General features: G+C 47.5%; 1 protein-coding gene and 1 long non-coding RNA gene across 2 annotated transcripts; both read left to right on the top strand.

The window, feature by feature from the left end:
• The first annotated feature begins 7,448 nt into the window (after positions 1-7,448).
• On the top strand, positions 7,449-13,251 carry LOC100285125 (NOL1R). Its single transcript, NM_001158020.2, has 13 exons — positions 7,449-7,798; positions 8,315-8,373; positions 8,584-8,634; positions 8,917-9,049; positions 9,698-9,783; positions 9,944-10,042; positions 10,139-10,192; positions 10,674-10,818; positions 11,026-11,087; positions 11,223-11,310; positions 12,386-12,469; positions 12,566-12,727; positions 12,831-13,251. Exons 1-13 carry the CDS (start codon positions 7,525-7,527, stop codon positions 13,028-13,030), a joined length of 1,497 nt encoding a protein of 498 aa, NP_001151492.2. The 5' UTR covers positions 7,449-7,524; the 3' UTR covers positions 13,031-13,251.
• Positions 13,252-15,649: 2,398 nt separating this feature from the next.
• Positions 15,650-18,636, top strand: LOC103627108 (uncharacterized). Its single transcript, XR_553383.3, has 3 exons — positions 15,650-17,674; positions 17,777-18,293; positions 18,388-18,636. It is a non-coding gene; the product is annotated as an uncharacterized lncRNA (long non-coding RNA).
• The last annotated feature ends 561 nt before the right edge of the window (positions 18,637-19,197 follow it).

Below are 19,197 nucleotides of genomic sequence, written 5' to 3'. Positions count from 1 at the left end.
ACTTGGTCTAGCACATTTATTATGTCGGTCCGGCTGCGCCTGTAGTTGGTCTTTGCGCGGACAATTTCTTGGTGTAGATTTTTGCGCGGATGTAATGCGCCTGCGATTTTGCGCGCTTGTTGAGCTAGTCCGGCTGCACCCTTAGGCGACTTTTGCACGGATAGTCTTCTGAGGAAGACTTCGATTTTGCGCACTTGTTGTGCTAGTCCGGCTGCACCCTTAGGCGACTTTTGCTCGGATAGTATTTTGAGGAAGACTTCGATTTTGCGCACTTGTTGTGCTAGTCCGGCTGCACCCTTAGGCGGCTTTTTGCACGGATAGTCTTTTGAGGAAGACTTCGATTTTTCGCACTTGTTGTGCTAGTCCGGCTGCACCCTTAGGCGACTTTCGCGCGGAGTGTCGCACGCGAGGGTAGCTAGCGCTGCCCCTCGCGGTGACTTTGTATTGGTCGAATGTCGAAGACCGTCGATGCGGTCTTTTTTCGACGTGGATTTTTGCGGGGGATTTTTTCGCTTGTATATTACATGGCTCCACCTCGTTAAAAACCTCACCCCCCGGGAGGAAAAGAGTGCGGGCCAGAATAAAATTGTTTTGCGAATTACAAGGGCGAGCTGGCCCTGAGGAGTCAAACAAAAAATTTGCGGAGATTATCAATGTTCCTAGAATGCTCCAAGTCCTCGCCGGATGGCGTTGTGAGCCTGTACGCGCTGGGGGACGCCTTCGTCTTGACGATGAAAGGGCCCTCCCACTTGGGCTCCAGCTTGCCCCTGGACTCTGTTCGAGCTGTCCGGACGAGTACGAGGTCTCCTTCGCTGAATTCCCTCGGGATGACTGTGTGGTCGCGCCATGCTTTTGTTTGGGCTTGGTATTTGTTTAGAGCCTGTAGGGCGAAGACGCGGTCTCCGTCGATGAGGTCCTTCGAAGTGGGCTCGTCCATGTCGGGAACGGCTGACGGGACTGTCCGTGGTGACCCATGTTTTATTTCTTGCGGGGTCATGGCCTCCGATCCATATAGAAGGCGGAAAGGGGTGAACCCAGTCGCCCTGCACTCAGTCATGTTTAATGCCCAGACCGCTTCAGGTAACAAATCGGCCCACTTGCCCTTTTTATCGTCGAGGAGCATCTTCTTGACAGCTGTGAAAATTTTGCCATTTGCGCGTTCCACAACTTCGTTGGATTGCAGGTGGTATACTGAGGCGAAGGCAAGCTTGGTGCCAATGGAAAAGCAGAAATCCTTGAAGTTTTGGCTGTCAAATTGCTTGCCGTTGTCAACTGTGAGTTCGGACGGGACTTCGAAGCGGCAAACGATGTTTTGCCAGAAGAATATCTGGGCAGTCTTCGATGTTATTATGGATACAACCCTCGCCTTGATCCATTTGGTAAAATACTCGACAACGACGAAGGTGAACTTGAGGTTCCCCTGGGCCGTGGGTAGGGGCCCGACAATGTCCAGGCCCTAGCGCTGAAGAGGCCATGTGTGGGCGATTAGCTTCGTGAATTGCGAAGGGCTTCCCGAGCGTGGCAAAAATTTCTGGCAGGCTTCGCAGGACCTTGTGACCCGATTTGCGGCGCAGATCATGGCGGGCCAGTAGAAACCTTGATGGATTACCTTTGCGGCTAGTGCCCTGGGCCCTGCGTGAGAGCCGCAAGTCCCGCTGTGGACTTCGCGCAGAATTTGGACGCCTTCGTCTTCGGTGACACATTTAAGCATGAGTTGACTGACCCCCTTCTTGTAAAGCTGTCCTTCGATTAGCGCGAAGTCCCGGCTTCGATGTTTGAGGTGCTTGGCCTCATTGATGTCGGTTGGATGATAGTACCCCTGCAGGAACAGGGTTATTGGTGCCCGCCAGTCTTCGGTCATGATAAGGTTGACTATGCGGTGGCCCTCGCTGTCATTGGTTATTTGGAGCCCCTCTGGGCTGCGGACGGCTGGCGTGCCGATGACATGGTAGAATACGTCGGAGGGCAGGGCCTCGCCTCTAGCGGCTGCCTTGGCCAACGCGTCGGCCTCGTCATTCTTGGCACGGTCCACATGCTGCAAGGTGAAACCTTTGAATTGCCTCTCGAGACTACGGATAGCTGCGAGGTATTGCATAAGTGCGGGGTCCTTCGTTGCGTAGTCTTTCTCGACTTGGCCGGTGACTACCTTGGAGTCTGTTCTGATGATGCAGGTGGTGACGCTAAGGGCCCTTAGCTTGCGAAGGCCGAGGATGACAGTTTCGTATTCTGCTATGTTGTTAGTGCATCTGTCAGACTCCAAAGCGAAGCTGAGGCGTGCTGCGTATCTGTGCTTGACCCCTGTGGGTGAAGTAATGACTGCAGCGGCGCCTGCCCCCGCATGGCACCATGCGTCGTCGCAATGGATTGTCCACACCTTCTCTGTAGACGGGTCAGGCCGTGTTATTGGCCCAGTCCAGTCGACGACGAAGTCTGGTAGGACTTGTGACTTGATGGCTGTCCTGGGTTCAAATGTGATGTGGTAGCCGGAGAGTTCGGCTGCCCATTTGGCAATCCGGACTGATGCCTCTGGGTTTCTGAATAATTCGCCGAGTCCCCTATCTGAGGTGACCCGGACCTTGAATGCTTCAAAATAATGGCGCAATTTGCGCGAGGCCATAACAACTGCATAGGCTATTTTTTCTAGTTCCGTCATATTACATTTGGATGTCGTAAGTACTTCGGAGACATAATAAACTGGACGTTGCCTGATTGTGCCCTCTCTGCTCTGCTCTTGAACCAGCGCTGCGTTGACCGCATGCGGCGAAGCCACGACGTAGAGCAACAGGGGTAGCGAGGGGTCGGGGCTTGTAAGAATCGCCAATTCTGACAGGTACTGCTTCAATGAAGCGAAGGCCGCTGCCTGCTCTGGCCCCCATGCGAAGTCTTTTGCGCCGCGGTGTGTTTTGAGGAAAGGGAGGCTTCGCTCTGCGGATTTGGAGATGAATATGTTGAGGGCAGCCAACCTGCCTGTCAGCCGTTGCACGTCTCTGGCTGACTGCGGGGGCGTCATATTGATGATAGCCTGGATTTTGGTTGGATTGGCTTCAATCCCGCGGTGTGGCACCAGGTAGCCCAAGATTTTCCCCTGGCGAACACCGAAAACGCACTTTTCGGGGTTCAGACGAAGTCGTGCGTCCCGCATGTTCGCAAACGTTTCGGCGAGGTCGGCAGATGGTCTTCCTTGCTTCTGCTGGCCACGACGATGTCGTCCACATACGTGAATATATTTCTGCCGACTTGGCCCTCGAGCACCGTTTTGGTGAGCCGAGAGAAAGTGGACCCGACGTTCTTAAGTCCCTCCGGCATTCTGATGAAGCAATACGTGCCGAAGGGTGTTATGAAGCTGGTGCTCGCCTTGTCCTCCTACTTCATATATATTTGATGGTAGCCGGAGAAGCAATCGAGGAGTGACATGACTTCGCACCCGGCCGCACTATCGACGATTTTGTCGATCCGAGGCAGCGGGAAGTTGTCCTTGGGGTAGGCCTTGTTAAGACTGGTGAAATCGATACACATTCGCCATTTGCCGCTCTTCTTCTGTACCATCACTACGTTGGCGAGCCATGTAAGGTAGGCAATTGGCTCGATAAATTTGGCCTCCAGCAGGCGATGCACCTCGGCCTTGGCGGCCTCTGTCTTCTCGTCGGACATCTTGCACAGTCGCTGTTTCTTCGGCCTTACCGAAGGGTCAATCCCCAAGCTGTGCTCGATGATGGAGCGACTGACTCCGACCAGGTTGAGGGCGGACCAGACGAAGACATCTTTATTCTTGGACAGACAGCAGAGGAGTCTCTCCTCGTCATGCGAAGTGAGGTCTTCGCTGATGGTGACAGTTTGCTTGGGTGTCGCCTTGTCGAGGGGGACAGTCTTGGTCCTGTCGTTGCTTTGCAGCTGTGCTTTGTCATGTTTTTTGATGGTTGGGCTGGCAGATTCGAGGACCTCGCGCTGGGCCGTGAGGCAGTGTACATTTCTTTGCCCGGGAACGAAGTCTCTTTCTATGTTACGCGCAGCCTGCTGGTTGCCGTAGATTGTGATGGCGCCTTGCGGACCTGGGATCTTCATGCACAGATAAAGTCCGTGAATGGCTGCCTCGAACTTGTTAATGGAGCCCCGACCCATTATGGCGTTATACGGGTACACCATGTCGACGATGTCGAATGTGACTTTCTCACTTCGGGCATTGGGTGCTACACCGAAGGAGAGAGGTAACTCTATTTTGCCGACAGGAAAGGTGCCCTTGCCGCCGAAGCCGTACAACGGGTTGTCCGAAGGCTTGAGCAGACTGTGGCTTATGCCCATGCGATCGAAGGCATGGAGGAAAATGATATCTGCCTAGCTGCCATTGTCGACTAAGACTTTGTGCAGATCCCATCCTGCCACGTTGCAGTTGATAACCATGGCGTCGATGTGTGGTGCGCTGCGCAGGTCGACGTCGCGGGCGTCGAAGGTCAATGGTACATGGGACCACTTTGTCTGCACGACTGGACCGGTGACGGCGACGTGGTTGACGCTGCGGTAATGGTCCCTCTTCTACCGCTTTGTGTCGAAGTCTGCGCCGGACCCCCCAGTGATCATGTGAATGACTCCGCGATACGGTTGATCGGCGAAGTCTTCTTGCTTTGGGGCTTGGGGGTGGTTGTGGTGGTGGACGTTTTGTTGTTGCTGGTGTGGGGGTGGTTGTGGGGGAGGTACGATTTGTACCACCTGGTGATGTTGGTATGCGTGGTGCGGTAGGTGCGGAGCGGGGCCGTGGTTGTATGGCTGGAGGGGTTGCTGGTATGTGTGCGCGACAACTCTAGTGTTGTCGGCTGGTTGCGCTCGTGCCATCCTGTCTCTGGTTGCCTTCGTTTCTGGGCAGTCTCTTGTAGGGTGGGCGTAGTCTTCGCCGTGGAACAGGCAGTAAAATCTGCGCGGCTGCTGCGCGCGTCCCCGGCCCCGACCGCGAGTTCCGTTTCCGCGGCCCTGGGGGGATACTCCTGGCGGCGAGGGGCCTCGCCAGCGGGGCTCTGGTTGGGATGTTGTGCACCTGTTGTTGATTGCGGCCGTCCCGACCGGAGTTTGCCTGCGAGGTCCTTGTCCACGTGCGGCTGGGCTGTGGAGTGTCTTTGGGTTTCCTCTGAGACTCGACTTTGCGCTGGTGGAGCTTCTTGGATCTGGCGTATTTTTCAAATAGCTGATACAACTCCTGGAGGTTCTTGGGCGGATCCCTGATGCAGTGGCTGTAAAGGATGCCGGCCCGAAGGCCGCTGATGGCGTAGTGGATGGCAATCTGGTCATCGACCGAAGGCAGTTGTGACTTGAGGGTCAGAAACTTGTGGTAGTACTCCCGCAGAGTCTCTTTTTCGATCTGCTTGCAGAGTGAAAGCTCAGCCAAGGCGTCAGTGTCTGGGCGGTACCCTTGGAAGTTGAGTAAGAATTTGTCCCGGAGACTTCTCCAGGAGTCGATGGACAGTGGGGGCAACCTGGTGTACCAGGTGACGGCTGGGCCTTCAAGGGCGATGATGAATGACTTGGCCATGGTGGCGTCGTCCCCTCCGGATGATGCAACGGCGACCTGATAACTCATGATGTACTGTGCCGGGTCAGTGCTGCCATTGTACTTGGGATAAGTCCCTGCCCTGAAGTTGGCGGGCCATGGTGACACTTGCAGGTGTGGCGCCAGGTGACTTCGCTCGTCAAGGTAGTTGACACCTTGGAATGCCGCAACGTGTGGGATGGCGTGGCCGTGCTGAGGGAAGTACAGGTCTTCGACTTGTGCGCGCTGTTGTAGGGGAGGGCCGTGTTGCAGGCCGAGGTGGCCTTTGCGCTGCATGAGCGCAATCTCTTGTTCGAGCTCCTGGGCTTTCTGCTCTTCGTCGCGTATCATCTGTCGCACCTTAGCTTGTGCAGACACACGTTGGCGCTTGGCCTCAAGGATTTCTTTTTTCTTTTGGAGGTTGCGGTTCTTGATGCGCAAGGCGCGCAACTGTAGCTGCTCCTCCGCTGAAACGCCGATGACTTCGCCGTCCTCGATTACGTCCGCGCCCTCCGGTGGAGCGAAGCCCGGGGGAAGTTGCGGTTGTCCTCCAGAGCTGCAGGTGCGGAGACTGCCTTCGGGAGTGGGTTGTTCGTTGTGCTGCCTCTTGCTGAGAGCGTCGTCTTCGGTGGCCTCTTGGTGGGTGGTGTCGACGAGGGCCTTGCCCTTTTTCTCGGCCAGCAGTGCTGCCTTCGCAGCCTCGTCAGCCTTCGAGCTAGCTCTCTTGGGTGCCATCGCGAGTGGTTTTTCCGTAGCACGAACGGTGGACGCCAAATGTTGGAACTTGCTCTCCCGAGCAAGCTGATCCAACGGGGGAGTGAGAGCAACGTAAACAAGGTTTCAATTCGAGATGACCAAAGCTCTGTTAATCTAGCCTCTCAAGGGCACTGTGCGGGGGTATTTATAGGTGTCTGAGTGCCCAGCATCCTGAGTTAAGGACGTATGTGCCCTCAGGCGCCTAGGTTATCCCCGGAATATTCCCATAAAGCAGGGTTACACACTGTAATTACAGAGAGACCTTTACAGATTAGGCCCGTAATGCGCAGCGGCCACGCAGGGCCCGTTATAATGGGCCGGATCACACGTGGGCCTCCATGTTGGACGAGGCCGCGACATGGGACGACCTCGTCACAAGCCTTCGTTCGACGACGCGTGGGACAAAGGGTAAGTCTGCCGGTCGTCTTGTCTCCGTTGGTGCAGCGAGGCTGGCGAAGGCATCGAGCGATGGGTGGCGTCTTCGCCTTCGCTCCAACAAATAGATAGGTTTAACATGAAAAAGTGTTAGCGTCTAGTGCCTAGGGGGCCCTCTGATTTTGGGGGCCTGGTGTGGCTGCACCCTCGGCACCCCACAGGTACGACCCTGGGCTGGGCGTTCAGGTCTTTTAAACTTCGATTCAATCCTTCAGTTTTAAAAACACTTTGGTTTTCCAGACATTAAGAACTGATTAGTTTCTAGAAAATGAAAAGGCCAGTAGTTTGGTTTCGATTTTTACTTCGAGTTTTTCAGTAAAAACTGAATACCAAACTTATACTTAAGACAACACACAACAACAAGCTTACACAATAGATTATACACAGTTTTAAAAAGGTAAAAATTATATAAGTATGAGGATTTAAAGATACATCACAAGTCACATACAAATTAGTAAATAATAATTTAATTACATTACATATTTAGTTTACATAATTAAATAATTAAATTTTAGAATCGATAAAGTTTGGTATTCGATTTTTTATTTTGTTTTGGTATATGGTAAAAACCGATTACGATACTAAACACCGATCTTCTTAGATAAACAACAAAATCAAACTAAAATTTTGATTCGATACGGTTAGATTCAATTTTTGGTTTACGGTAAAAGTGTCCATGCCCTAGTTCCCTACTCGAGGGTTGGCTCTTCACTAGCAAAAAAAGTAGCATCCAGGGGTGTGCGTGTCACCGAGCGCCAAAAACAGAAAAAACCCCTGAACTCCGAAGACGGGCAGGGCAGGCACCATTGGCATCAGCCATGCCGCCGGCGCCGCCACCGCAACAACCTAAGAATCGCAGCCGTGTTCCCACGCCGACCGGAGAGAACCGTCGGCCTCAGCGTCGGATGGAGAGCCGGAACGCGTCGGAGCGGGCCGCGTTCTTCGCGCGGCGAGAGGCAGCGGCGGTGCTCCGGCGCGTGCTTCGCGGGGACGCCACCAGGCGCGCCGCCGGCTCCATAAAATCCCTTGTATACTCCCCAACCGTCCGCAACAAGCGCGCCACCTTCGCTCTCGTCTGCCAGACCCTCAAGTGTAAGTAAGCGCAGCCTCAGCTATGGCAGATTGCCTCCCGCTTCCTTGGCGTGCTCTGGCACGCAAGATGTTCGACGGAATGCCATTGCAGAGCTCTGGTGTGGCTGGGTGCATTCTCTGCTGTTTAAAGTTGTTGACTTGTACCATATAATTGTAGCAACAACGGAGCTGTTGATTCACGTATGTGCAGGTCATACAAGTATGATGAACAATGCAAGATGCACTTTTAAGTTTTAACAATGAATATACTTCGCTACTTGGCATTTCACTATTTATGCCCAAGCCAACAACTTTGAAAGAACTCAGATTTTCTTGTTAATAAAGTCACATACTTGCTGGGTGACTGGGTGTAATTAAGGAATGCTGTGTTAGTCATCTGGGTGTAAGTGGAGGACAACTATAATTCCTGCTGCTTGAATAGAGCAAATGGTTAGCGGTCCTGTTGTGCTTTGGTACTTCAAATGTGTTTCATTGTGTTGACTTCTCCCCTCATGTTTCTTTGTTTCCTTTTGATAGACCTACCAATTCTTAAAGAGGTTTTAGCATCGAGTGAAATACTGAGCAGCAAATGGAAGGTGAGCCAACTTCATCAATTGTTGTCATGTAACTAAATATTTCTTTCTGCATTATGTTTTTATCATTGTTGTTTTCAGTTTGACATGTTGGCACTAGAGTTTAGTCATGCCTCTTCATTAGCGATGTATAATGCATTACCTAAAAAAAGAATAACACCTTCAGGCAGCAAGGGCTGAGTTAACTAAGTTATATTTCCTTTTCACTTGCAGAAACAAGAGGAATTGGTTTATGTGACTACCTATGACATTCTCTTTGGTCAGGTTTGTCATCATTTACTTGAGAGTATTGAACCAACCAATTTGTTGTACAGTTTTTTTGCGCATTTGCTTTTTCTATTTCTTAAATTGTTAAGTTTAAATCTTGTTTCTATTAATGTTTATACTTTGAGCTGTGCATTTGATTAAGTACTTATTGTACCATTTTACTCGTTTGCTCCTCTCCACTATTGAAAAACCAGTTTGACATGTCATTCAACTTAATCAGTTGTGTATTCATTATCTTCTTCTAATTAAACATAATCTAACATGAAATGGCATTTCCAGGGAATTGCGGTTTCTGGGTCAGTCGAGCAATTAATTATGCTACAAAAGGATTCTCTTAGGACTACTCTTGATAAAGTTTGTGCGAGAAAGAGAGTCCGCTGCGTTGAAGACCTATTGAGCAATAAATCAGCCGGTACCCTTTTCCCTGACCAGCTTCATTGTAGCTTATATTTCACTCTTTTGTAATATGAGTACTTCCAAGTCCCAATTCTACTCTGAGCCAGTCATGATCTTGACTATTCACAATCAAATGTATTCAATTCAGTGTTGAAGGTTCAAGCTCTGGAGTGGTTCAAACACAATGCTACTAAATTAAATTTCTCTACACTGCATAATCATGGTGGTACAATTGTGAACTTAAAATGTCTCATGTGCTGATGATCATCTGAGTTCATTTCCTCGTGTCACTACTCAAAACTATTGTCCACACTATGTCATATTGGTTATCTTCTGCTTTCATTTCTATATGTTTGCGCACATTTGTCTAATTGCCTTGTTATGGCGATTCACAATGACTTGTCTCTTGGCAAATTGTGGATTATATTTTAAGAAATGCCATCCCTAAATAAATCAATTGTCTGGTCAGTTTCATGCTTGGCAAATTGTTTTGCTTGCCGCTATTAGGATCACAATCTTGTTTGCTGTTTGCTGGAAGGGTGCACAACAACTGCTTCTCTGTATTTATTTGATTTCTATCTGTCAACGATGTACAATCCTCATTGAACATAAACTATATGATACTCTCGAATTCATATCTATTCATTATTCTCTTTTTCTTCAGTCAAACCAAAGCCCCGATTTCTTCGTGTTAACACACTCAAGGTCACTACAGAGTCTGTCATTGAAGAATTGAACAAAATGCACATGGTATTTCATCTATCTTTTAAGGTTATTAAGCAAGCATATTGATCTGAGTGACATCATTCTAGTTTGATATTCCATTATGAAGTTACCTTTGCAACTACAACCTTACTTTTGAGCTCTACCGTTGTTGATGAGACTGACTCAGTCACTCAGTATTGAATAGGTTGACAAAGATGAAATGGTTCCAGATATGTTGGTACTCCCACCTGGAACTGATTTGCATAACCATCCGTTGGTTACAGATGGGAAAGTGTTTTTACAGGTGACCTTCTAATTCTTTTGCTTACTTTTGAGAGTCACTTGATTTATAGTAATTGTGTAATTGACCTTTTCTTTTCATTCCTACCTGTTCTCATAGGGGAGAGCTAGTTGTATGGTAGCAGTTGCATTGTGCCCTAAGCCAGGCTGGAAGGTTAGTGTGTTGGATATGGTGGACTAAAATTTATTTGATCTATTTTTCCCATCATTTTCAGTGAAGATAAGTATTATTTATTAACTTTGGTGTTACCATCTGACTCGATGGTTTGAAATTTACAAGATAATGATGTCTAGAATCTAGTAATGTGTATACTTCTAACTCAGCTTGACAAATAGTATCCTGTCTCTACTCCCTAAGTTTCTATCTACTCATCTTCTTTTTTTAAAAACGTGGTCATTCATGTAGGGATACGAATACGATAAATATTAGTGATATTTTCACTCAGTGTTTGTTTTAGTTTTAAGTAGAAACAGAATTTCTCTGCTTGCTTATGGTTCTGCTTCCTCGATATATGCAGTGGGTGCTGTAAACAATGTTGCATTCTGATGAACCAGTTGAAAATTTCAATCTGTCATATCACATTTTATAGTTATACAATCTCAAATATTAATTTCAGTTGAACATTTAAACTTAGGTTATTGATGCATGTGCGGCTCCAGGGAACAAAACAGTCCACCTTGCTGCACTCATGAATGGAGAGGGGAGTATTATAGCTTGTGAACTTAACAAAGAGAGGGCCAAGACATTGCAACATACTGTCAGAAGATCTGGAGCAAACAGTATCCTTTCCTGATGATCTTTTAGATCTATGAACCTTGCAGTAATATTTTATTTTTTGCATAGTTTTTACTGTTAAAGCGTCCTTGTCTCCTTACTGCAAAGCACAAAGGAACATGTGTTCTTGTCATATGTTGTCTATTATGTTCAACAATATTCATTACAGTACATTTGATACGACAACTACGTTTCTGAACTTATTGCTAAAGATATTCGAATAGTTAATGGCGACTTTCTGGAAGTAGATAGAAATGATCCATCATATGCTGAGGTTTGTAGATACCTCCACTTCTATTGGTAACTTGTTGATCTCACTGAACACACAGTAGTAGTTTTCTTTCATCCTGCAGAACCATTTTCTATGATTTTGTCATTTGTGTTGATGTGATGATGATGACTGGTGCAGGTCCATGCTATTCTATTGGACCCCTCGTGCTCTGGTTCTGGAATATCTACAGAGAGACTTGATTATTTGCTTCCCTCACATTCTAGAGGTACCAAAGGCTTTTGTAGCAACAGTCCTGCTATTTTATTTCATTACCTACTTAAAAAAAAGAGAAGGAATGTTATTTGATTCTGTTGGCATCGTTGTGTTGTGACTTGCATCAGTTACATTGTAGGCTCCTGGGCAAGGTTAACCTTCTGTAGTTAGCACAATATGCCTACTTAGCTACTTGTCTTATTTGACATGAAACCACGAAACAATTGTGTCACTAAGAATTATTTTCATTATCAGCATCATGGGCAGGTGTGGAGGCACATCATCAATGATGATGCATATACACCACATTCGTTTTTTTGTTACTGTCTAGTACAGTATTTACATATATTTAGAGTTTGTATATATTTCTTGGTATATAATAAAGTGGTGCTCCGCTGCAGTGTTTTTAAGTCGTTGAGACGGTTTGGGTCGCCATAGCACCGATAAGTCGACTCAGTTGACTTATCAGGCGACTCAAACGACTAATCGATAGTAAGTCGTCCGACTAATTGGCTAAGTCGTCCAAACCCTAAAAAACCGATACAGGACGACTTGCCAAGTTTGTTTATGTAAAATATACTAATTGCACAAAAACACCGAATGTAATGAAGAAAGTGACTTGTCCAAGTACACTAACATAACAATCCATGTAACTTGCAGACGTACATCTTGCTAGAAGTTATTATAGCACAAATTGCAGTATGAATGACAGTTATAGCTTATATCATGCAGTAGAGAATAATGAAATGAGTCGGACGAATAGTGGATTGGAAGTGGGCCAGTTTCCAGTTGGAACCCTAAGGCCTAATGGGCTGGCTGACGGTCTTAGAGATGAAACCTAAGCCTTTTTCATTCAAGTCGTCCACGACTCAAAACCGCGACTAATTGTCTGAGTCGGATGACTCGTTTTTAAATCGACCGAGTCGTGTCGAACTGCATATCGATGCCACAAAACTGATACAGCCGATTAATCGGACGACTTAAAATCACTGCTCCATTGTAGTCTGGAGAAGGGAGGGAACAAGTTTGGGGTGCTGATTTAGTAACTTTTCATCACAACATCTTGTGAATTATGCTTTGCTCTGCAGATAGTCAGGATGATGCGGGTACAAGCTCAAGGGTCATGAAACTCTCCGCTTTTCAGAAGAAAGCTCTCTCCCATGCTCTATCATGTAAGTCCCTGTGCCATTTGTCTCTGGAATAGTCACGTGTCAGTGCACAACTGTTTGCACGAACTGAAGCTTCCCTCCACGGCTCCACCTTTGCAGTTCCGTCAGTGGAGAGGGTGGTCTACAGTACTTGCTCAATCCACCAGGCAGAGAACGAGGATGTCATAAACTCTGTCTTGCCCTTAGCTACATCCCTCGGATTTGAGCTCGCTACACCGTTCCCTCAGTGGCACCGCCGTGGCCTTCCAGTTTTCCAAGGATGTATGCCCCTACAGTCTACACCCAAACAGTTGAACGCAACTCCCAGTGAACGTCTCTGAACCTATAGCCTCCCTCACCATGGCTTCCCTTGTTTGCTTTGCAGCTGAACATTTGCTTCGGACGGATCCTGAAGATGGCCTGGAGGGCTTCTTCATTGCATTGTTTGTCAGGAAAGCAGGCCCTACTTCAGAAGAGCCTAGCGAAGATGCCACGGTAGAAGTAAGAACCAAACAAGTGCGCGGGAGGCGAAATGGGGTCAGGGCGTTCAGCTCCTTGAGGCTGTCCAGGATGATCCTCTGGTGACCAAAGGCGTTCTGGATTTAATTTGATGTATCATTGCTATTTTTGGTAGTCAATGTGGTAACAGGTAGGTTTGAATCTGTTCTGAATTTTGGACTCATTTTTTTCTTCTACTCCAGATAATATGTTGCCATACTCCATGTCCATTTCAGATTATAAGACATTTTAGCTAATATATATATATATATATATATATATATTTGTCATCGAAGGTGATGTACCAATCAGTGCATCATCCAACCGAACTAATTAACTAGTCGACCGCCTGGTGTAACCAGCCCACTAGATCACGGAATTGATTAGATTAATCCGCTTATTGAGTTTGTGTTCATTGATTCTGTTGGGGCGACAATTTTGATCATTATGTTAGCATTTCGTAGCAGTTTTAGTCATTCCTTTACAGTTTCTATTATTTTGTTATAGTTTCAGTCATTTTATTATAGTTTTAGTTGTTTTACAGTCTTATCTATTCACTCATTCAGCTATTCCGTTACATTTTTAGTCATTTTGTTGTAGTTTCAGCCATTCCATTACAGTTTCGGTCGTTCTATTACAGTCTCGTCCATTCACTCATTCGGCCATTCTGTTACAATTTCAGTCATTTCGTTAAATTTCAATTATTCCATTAGTTTATGTTGCAGTTTCGGTTACTCCATTATCGTTATACTTTGAGTCATTCTATTACATTCTCAGTCATTTACTCATTCAACCATTCCATTACATTTTTAGTCATTTTGTTTTAGTTTCAGTTATTTTGTTACAATTCCAGTCATTCCACTACAGTTTCAGTCATTTCGTTACAGTTTCAGTCATTCGATTACCGCTAGGGCGCGTAGGGGTGGTGCAAAGTGGGTGGTTGTAACACACGATCTGATTAGGGGGTGTGGCAGTTAGTATGTCGATTGGCGTGGGGGTGGCTAGGCATGGGGCTTAATCTAAAGACAATGTGCGAGATCAGTTAGGTTTGGTCTAGGAGATGAAACCATCGGTCCATCACGCTAGGTGATGAATATCATTGTCGTTACCAGTTTCAATCATTTCATTGTAGCTCCAATCATTTTGTTATAGTTACAATAAAGGAAGCTGTTGGGAATAGTCCCACATTGTGTGGTGAATGTGTGATAGCATGGTTTATAAGGTTGAGGGTGCAACCCCCTGAAAGGCTAGCTTTTTGGGTAGTGTTGGCCCAAGAGACCTAAAGCTCGCTGCTATACGTGCGGGCGCGTGTGTCGCGGCCCGACAGCCTGGGTGGGCGCGCCGTGTGTGCGGGTAGCCCCGACGGACACGCCGTGTGTCGGCGGTCCGGTTCCAACAGAAGCACAAAGCTTTCAATAGTTGCAGGAAGCCCCAATCCACCAACCCACCAGTGGCAGTTTTAGTTCTTTTGCTAGGTTGTGATGCGGGGTGGGCCCCACCTAGGTCATGACACGAGGAACCCAGTAGTGGCAGTTTCAGTTCTTTTGCTAGGTTGTGACGCGGGGTGGGCCCCAACTAGGTCATGACACGGGGTGGGCGCGCTCCGCGTTTGTTGTGGAAGCGTAAAATGTATCAAGAAGTGTCGTAAATTTCGTTGGAAAATGCATAAATCATGATGCTCATGTGCATTATTGACATGCAAATGATGGCATCATAAAATTCTATTAAGCATTGTAATGAGCATGATAGTTTGCAAAGATGCATATATTCACATGAATATACCAGGAACCTCGATTTGTACTGCTGCAATCATACCAGGATCATAAAATCCTCATGTTTGAGCGTAAATAGTGGTGATTATAGCGTAGAGGTTGTTACAATGGCCACAACAACGTTAATGTACGACCCCACATAACATATGCATACGTACCCATGTGGTTGCCGTAAATACCAAGCCAACGTGGATGATGTGGATACCCTAGGGACATGATACACACAACCTCACAAAAAACATATCTCAAGTCGTCCTAGCCTTCCTCTCGAGATCTTGAGCAGAAAAATGGCGGTGTCGTATGGTTCATCGCTGGTGGGTGCTCGACTGTTGCAAGTGCATCCAACATCGGTGGCTGCATCACCAGGTTAGTTGATCGAGACTCCCCCTTAGTGCTGTGAGCACCTCAGTGTGATGAGTGTTGGCGCTGATCTGGGCAGCGCCAATCACTCGGGGTGTACCGCATGACGGTGCTCTCGCGGCGGCGCGGACGGTCCGTGACTCTAGGCTGGACGGTCCATGACCTGGGCGCAGGAGCGGCGCCTTCCCTACGTCACACCGGACGGTCCGCGCATGGGTCCAGACGATCCGCGATGGCGCAGGGTCGTCTTCCTCCTCGCTGGAACCTAGATCTCGCCCCCTGGGGGAAGAGATCCTAGGGCGCTCCGGGTCGACAGGTCACCCGGGGCGTCCCCAGATGACATGGAGTTGCCTAGGAATTAAGAGATCAATTCGAGGAAGAGGCCTTGGGTGGACAACTAGATCTTGCCCCCCGGAAGGGGTAAGATCCTAGGCCCGTCTTGGGGTCGGCAGGCCACACAAGACGAATCTAGACGAATAGGGGTGGAGGTGGATATGGGAAAGGCTACAACTAGAACTACGATATATCTACTCCTAGGGCAGGAAAGGTAAATAAAGTAGATAGATTTGATTGGAATGTGTTCGGGGGTTCTGAATCGGCCGTACCCCTTTATATTTATAGGGGAGGAGGTATGGACCTGTTCCTAGGAGATAGCCAACAACTCCCACGTTATTAGATGGATAACCACGCACGAGATAAGGATAATCACCTGAGTTTATCTGACCGCGAACCATTCGGGCCCTAGGGCCGGACCGTCCGCCACTTTTGGTGCTCAACACATGCCCCCTGCCTTTTGGTGGAGCTTGGCGAACCAAAAGCACTAGTGAAAACTTCAGAAACAATTGACCTCATGAGTTATTTTGTTCCCGAAGTAAGGACTCAGCTCGATGCAAGTCATCGGCTCTTGCGATCAGATAATATAAATACTTGATAGAACTTTATTGCACAGAGACCGTTTCAGATTGCATCCTCTTTGGCCATGTCTGCCTGATCAACCTATCAATAGGCAAAAACCTTCAGAAACTGGGACATGTGACTTTTTCGGCTCTTGGGGCTTGGGTTGACGGCTATATTTATGCCGGCCTTCCACACTAGGCGGATCACAGGTGATTTCTTGTGCTCCGGACGGTCCGACCTGTGCAGTCCGACGGTCCGCAAGTGGATCGGATGGTCCGGTACTATTCCCAGACTGTTCGGTCGTGTCGGGCAACACCTGCGACCCTTGTGGTGGGCTCTGTATAACTCCGGACGGTTCGGCCTAGGGTGCCGGACGGTCTGACGAAGGGCCAGACTGTTCGAGATCGTGTGCGGACAGTCCGACCGTGCTCAGAGTTGACACACCATTTAGCGGAGATGGCGGTGACGGTCGTCCTGGATATGAGTCCATCGGCATACCAGAATATGGATGGGGAAACCTATTTGTTGTCGATGTGTTTGGCGCAATTGTTTCGACGCCTAATTTATGTGATAAAGAATTAGGCATGTGAGTTTTCCCTAATGCATGCCCCATCCTTTCTATATCCTCTATGATACTTTTAATCCGATTATCAAAAGAAATTTTAATAGATGGAATATCATCGACTGACCTAGCATCACCTATCGTGGGAGCTGTTGTAGCACGACTGATATGTACTCGACGTTTATCTCCCTCTCTTGGACGGTCTTCTGGTGGCAATATACCCTGAAGTGCGAGAAGAACCACTTCTCCGCCACCTTGAGCACCTGACCTTGTTGTCGTTGGACCTCTTTGTCTATTTTCTTCATGTCATCTTCTAATCTTTTATGCTCCGTGGCCGACAAATTAGTCAGCCTTGTGTCGCTGTTTGGAGAAGCACTGTTGAGATCTTTAGAAACGACCATATAAACCTGATTTTGTGGATCTACAACCTTGTTCCCCAGCGGAGTCGCCAAAAAGTGAGTCGGCGTCGATCTAGACGCCAAACACTAGAAAGGACCGCCTGGCGGTGCTCTCTGCGGAGGCGTGTACGGTCCGTGGCACAGGATCGGACGGTCCGCGACCTGGCGCATGAGTGACTCCTCCTCTGCGTACGTTCGGACGGTCCGCGATGGTGCAAGGGTCTTCTCGCCTGAGGGGTAAAATCCTAGGGTTGTCTTGGGGTCGGCAGACCACCCAAGACGGATCTAGACGACGTAGAGTCGAATAGGGGTGGAGGTGGATATGCGGAAGGCTACAAACTAGAACTACGCTACATCTACTCCTAGGGCAATAAAGGTAAATAACGTAGATAGATTCGATTGGAATGTGTTTGGGGGTTCTGAATCGGCCGTACCCCTTTATATTTATAGGGGAGGAGGTCTGGACCTGTTCCTAGGAGATAGCCAACAACTCCCATGTGATTAGATGGATAACCACGCACGAGATAAGGTTAATCACCTGAGTTGATCTGATCGCAGGGCCGCGGACCGTCCAGGCCTTAGGGCCGGACCGTTCGTCACTTTTGGTGCTCAATAATGAGATCAACCTAGGACATACAGGAGGACTGGTGGACACGTTGGTATGGGTGCCTATGCAAATTATAAGTGATCGTGAGATGGACACACCACATATCCTGGAGTCCTGTGTAACTGTTTGATCTTGGTATGTATATACAATACCATGCAGACCCCATGTTGTTCCACTTCATATAATTCTGAATGAAAAGGAGGTGCATAATTGTAAACTGTTATTATATATGTGTAGGTTGATATTGTGATCCGAGAATATTGCCTAGAGTGAGCATGACATTTTGTAATGGGGACGAGGCACACAAATTTTATAAACAATACATCTAAGAAGTTGGTTTTCTATCGAAAATATACATGAAGAAGTCATACTGCAAGTGGTTGAAATGTTCAAGGGAAGTCAAATGTGCAACAAGGGCTGATGATAACCCAAGGGTCCACAATAAAACCACAGGACATACGCAATGCAAGGCAAGGTTAGGATGAAGGTGAAAAAGATTTATGATGACAACAAGAAGAATAACATAGTTGTTGCTGATTGATCTGGTGCACCTAGAACATAAACACGAGTTCATTACGCAAGAAACAGAGAAACAACACCTTCATTGCAACAAGAATTGTAATCTAAAGTTCATGAAGTTTGTGGGTACAATGCATGATAGCAGGGTACCACAACACTGCATTGTAGACATGATTTAAGACAGTCATAATGGGCCTAAGAATGTTCCAGTAATGGTGCAAGACCCGAAGAACATGTAAGACACACTATACTTGTTTTTTAGCATCACCAACTTAACTTTGTAATTGTGATTTTATAACATTGTCCAATTTTTTAATGATACTGTGCAGGAGGGCAACGAGGCGACGACCGAAGAGAGAAAAATGCTAATGATGTGTCTAAGCTTCTAACATTTTTTAGAACATACAAAAAAATCTATAATTCTTTTGTGATTTCTAGTTGGATGAGGAGAGGAGATATTTATTTATTTAGTATCTTTTGGTTACATGCTAGTATGCAAGGGGAGTACATTGGTTTCAGAGGTGTTGTCACTTTTGATACAACTCATAAAACTAATCTATATGATAAATCACTTGATACGTTTGTTCGTGCTAACCACTAATCCACCATCTCTAGTGCACCATGTTTCATTTTGCGTTGCTGCGTGATGAAATTGTGGAGACATTCAAGTGGCCATTTAATGCATTTAAAACATGCATGGACGCTGAGGGGCCACGAGTTATGCTGGCAAGTATGGTTTGTACACTTGCATTTTGCAATCGTCTTCTATCTTATAATATCAAGTGTATGTAATATTTAATTCATATTGTTAGGTACCCAGGAAAGGGGTACCCAAGGCGAGGCTCATAAAGCTCCCTTTGGCCTATTTACCGACCAAGTCCCCGTCAAGTAAGTCTGCAAGGTGGGGCGAACAACCAAGCCCCCGTGCGAGCAGGTCTGCGAGGCGGGGCGAACGACTGAACCCCCACCGAGCAGGTCTATGAGACAGGGCGAACGACCAAACCCCCGCCAAGCGGATCCGCAAGGAAGGAACTCGGGCCGATGCTGTCCGCCCACGACGACAGCGACAAGACGCAACATCACGAAACCACGACCAAACCAAAATGCCTCTGGCAGACATGATGGGACACCCCTGCGTG

Source organism: Zea mays, chromosome 5, assembly GCF_902167145.1.
Source record: "Zea mays cultivar B73 chromosome 5, Zm-B73-REFERENCE-NAM-5.0, whole genome shotgun sequence".
Classification (NCBI taxonomy): Eukaryota; Viridiplantae; Streptophyta; class Magnoliopsida; order Poales; family Poaceae; genus Zea; species Zea mays.
This window is presented reverse-complemented; position numbering and strand designations above follow the sequence as displayed.

Excerpts from the sequence above, each read along its gene's own strand:
- LOC100285125 (NM_001158020.2), top strand. The coding sequence starts at position 7,525 with ATGCCGCCGGCGCCGCCACCGCAACAACCTAAGAATCGCAGCCGTGTT. Across the intron at positions 7,799-8,314 it reads CGTCTGCCAGACCCTCAAGT|ACCTACCAATTCTTAAAGAG; the intron begins GTAAGTAAGCGC and ends TCCTTTTGATAG. Across the intron at positions 10,193-10,673 it reads GCCCTAAGCCAGGCTGGAAG|GTTATTGATGCATGTGCGGC; the intron begins GTTAGTGTGTTG and ends ATTTAAACTTAG.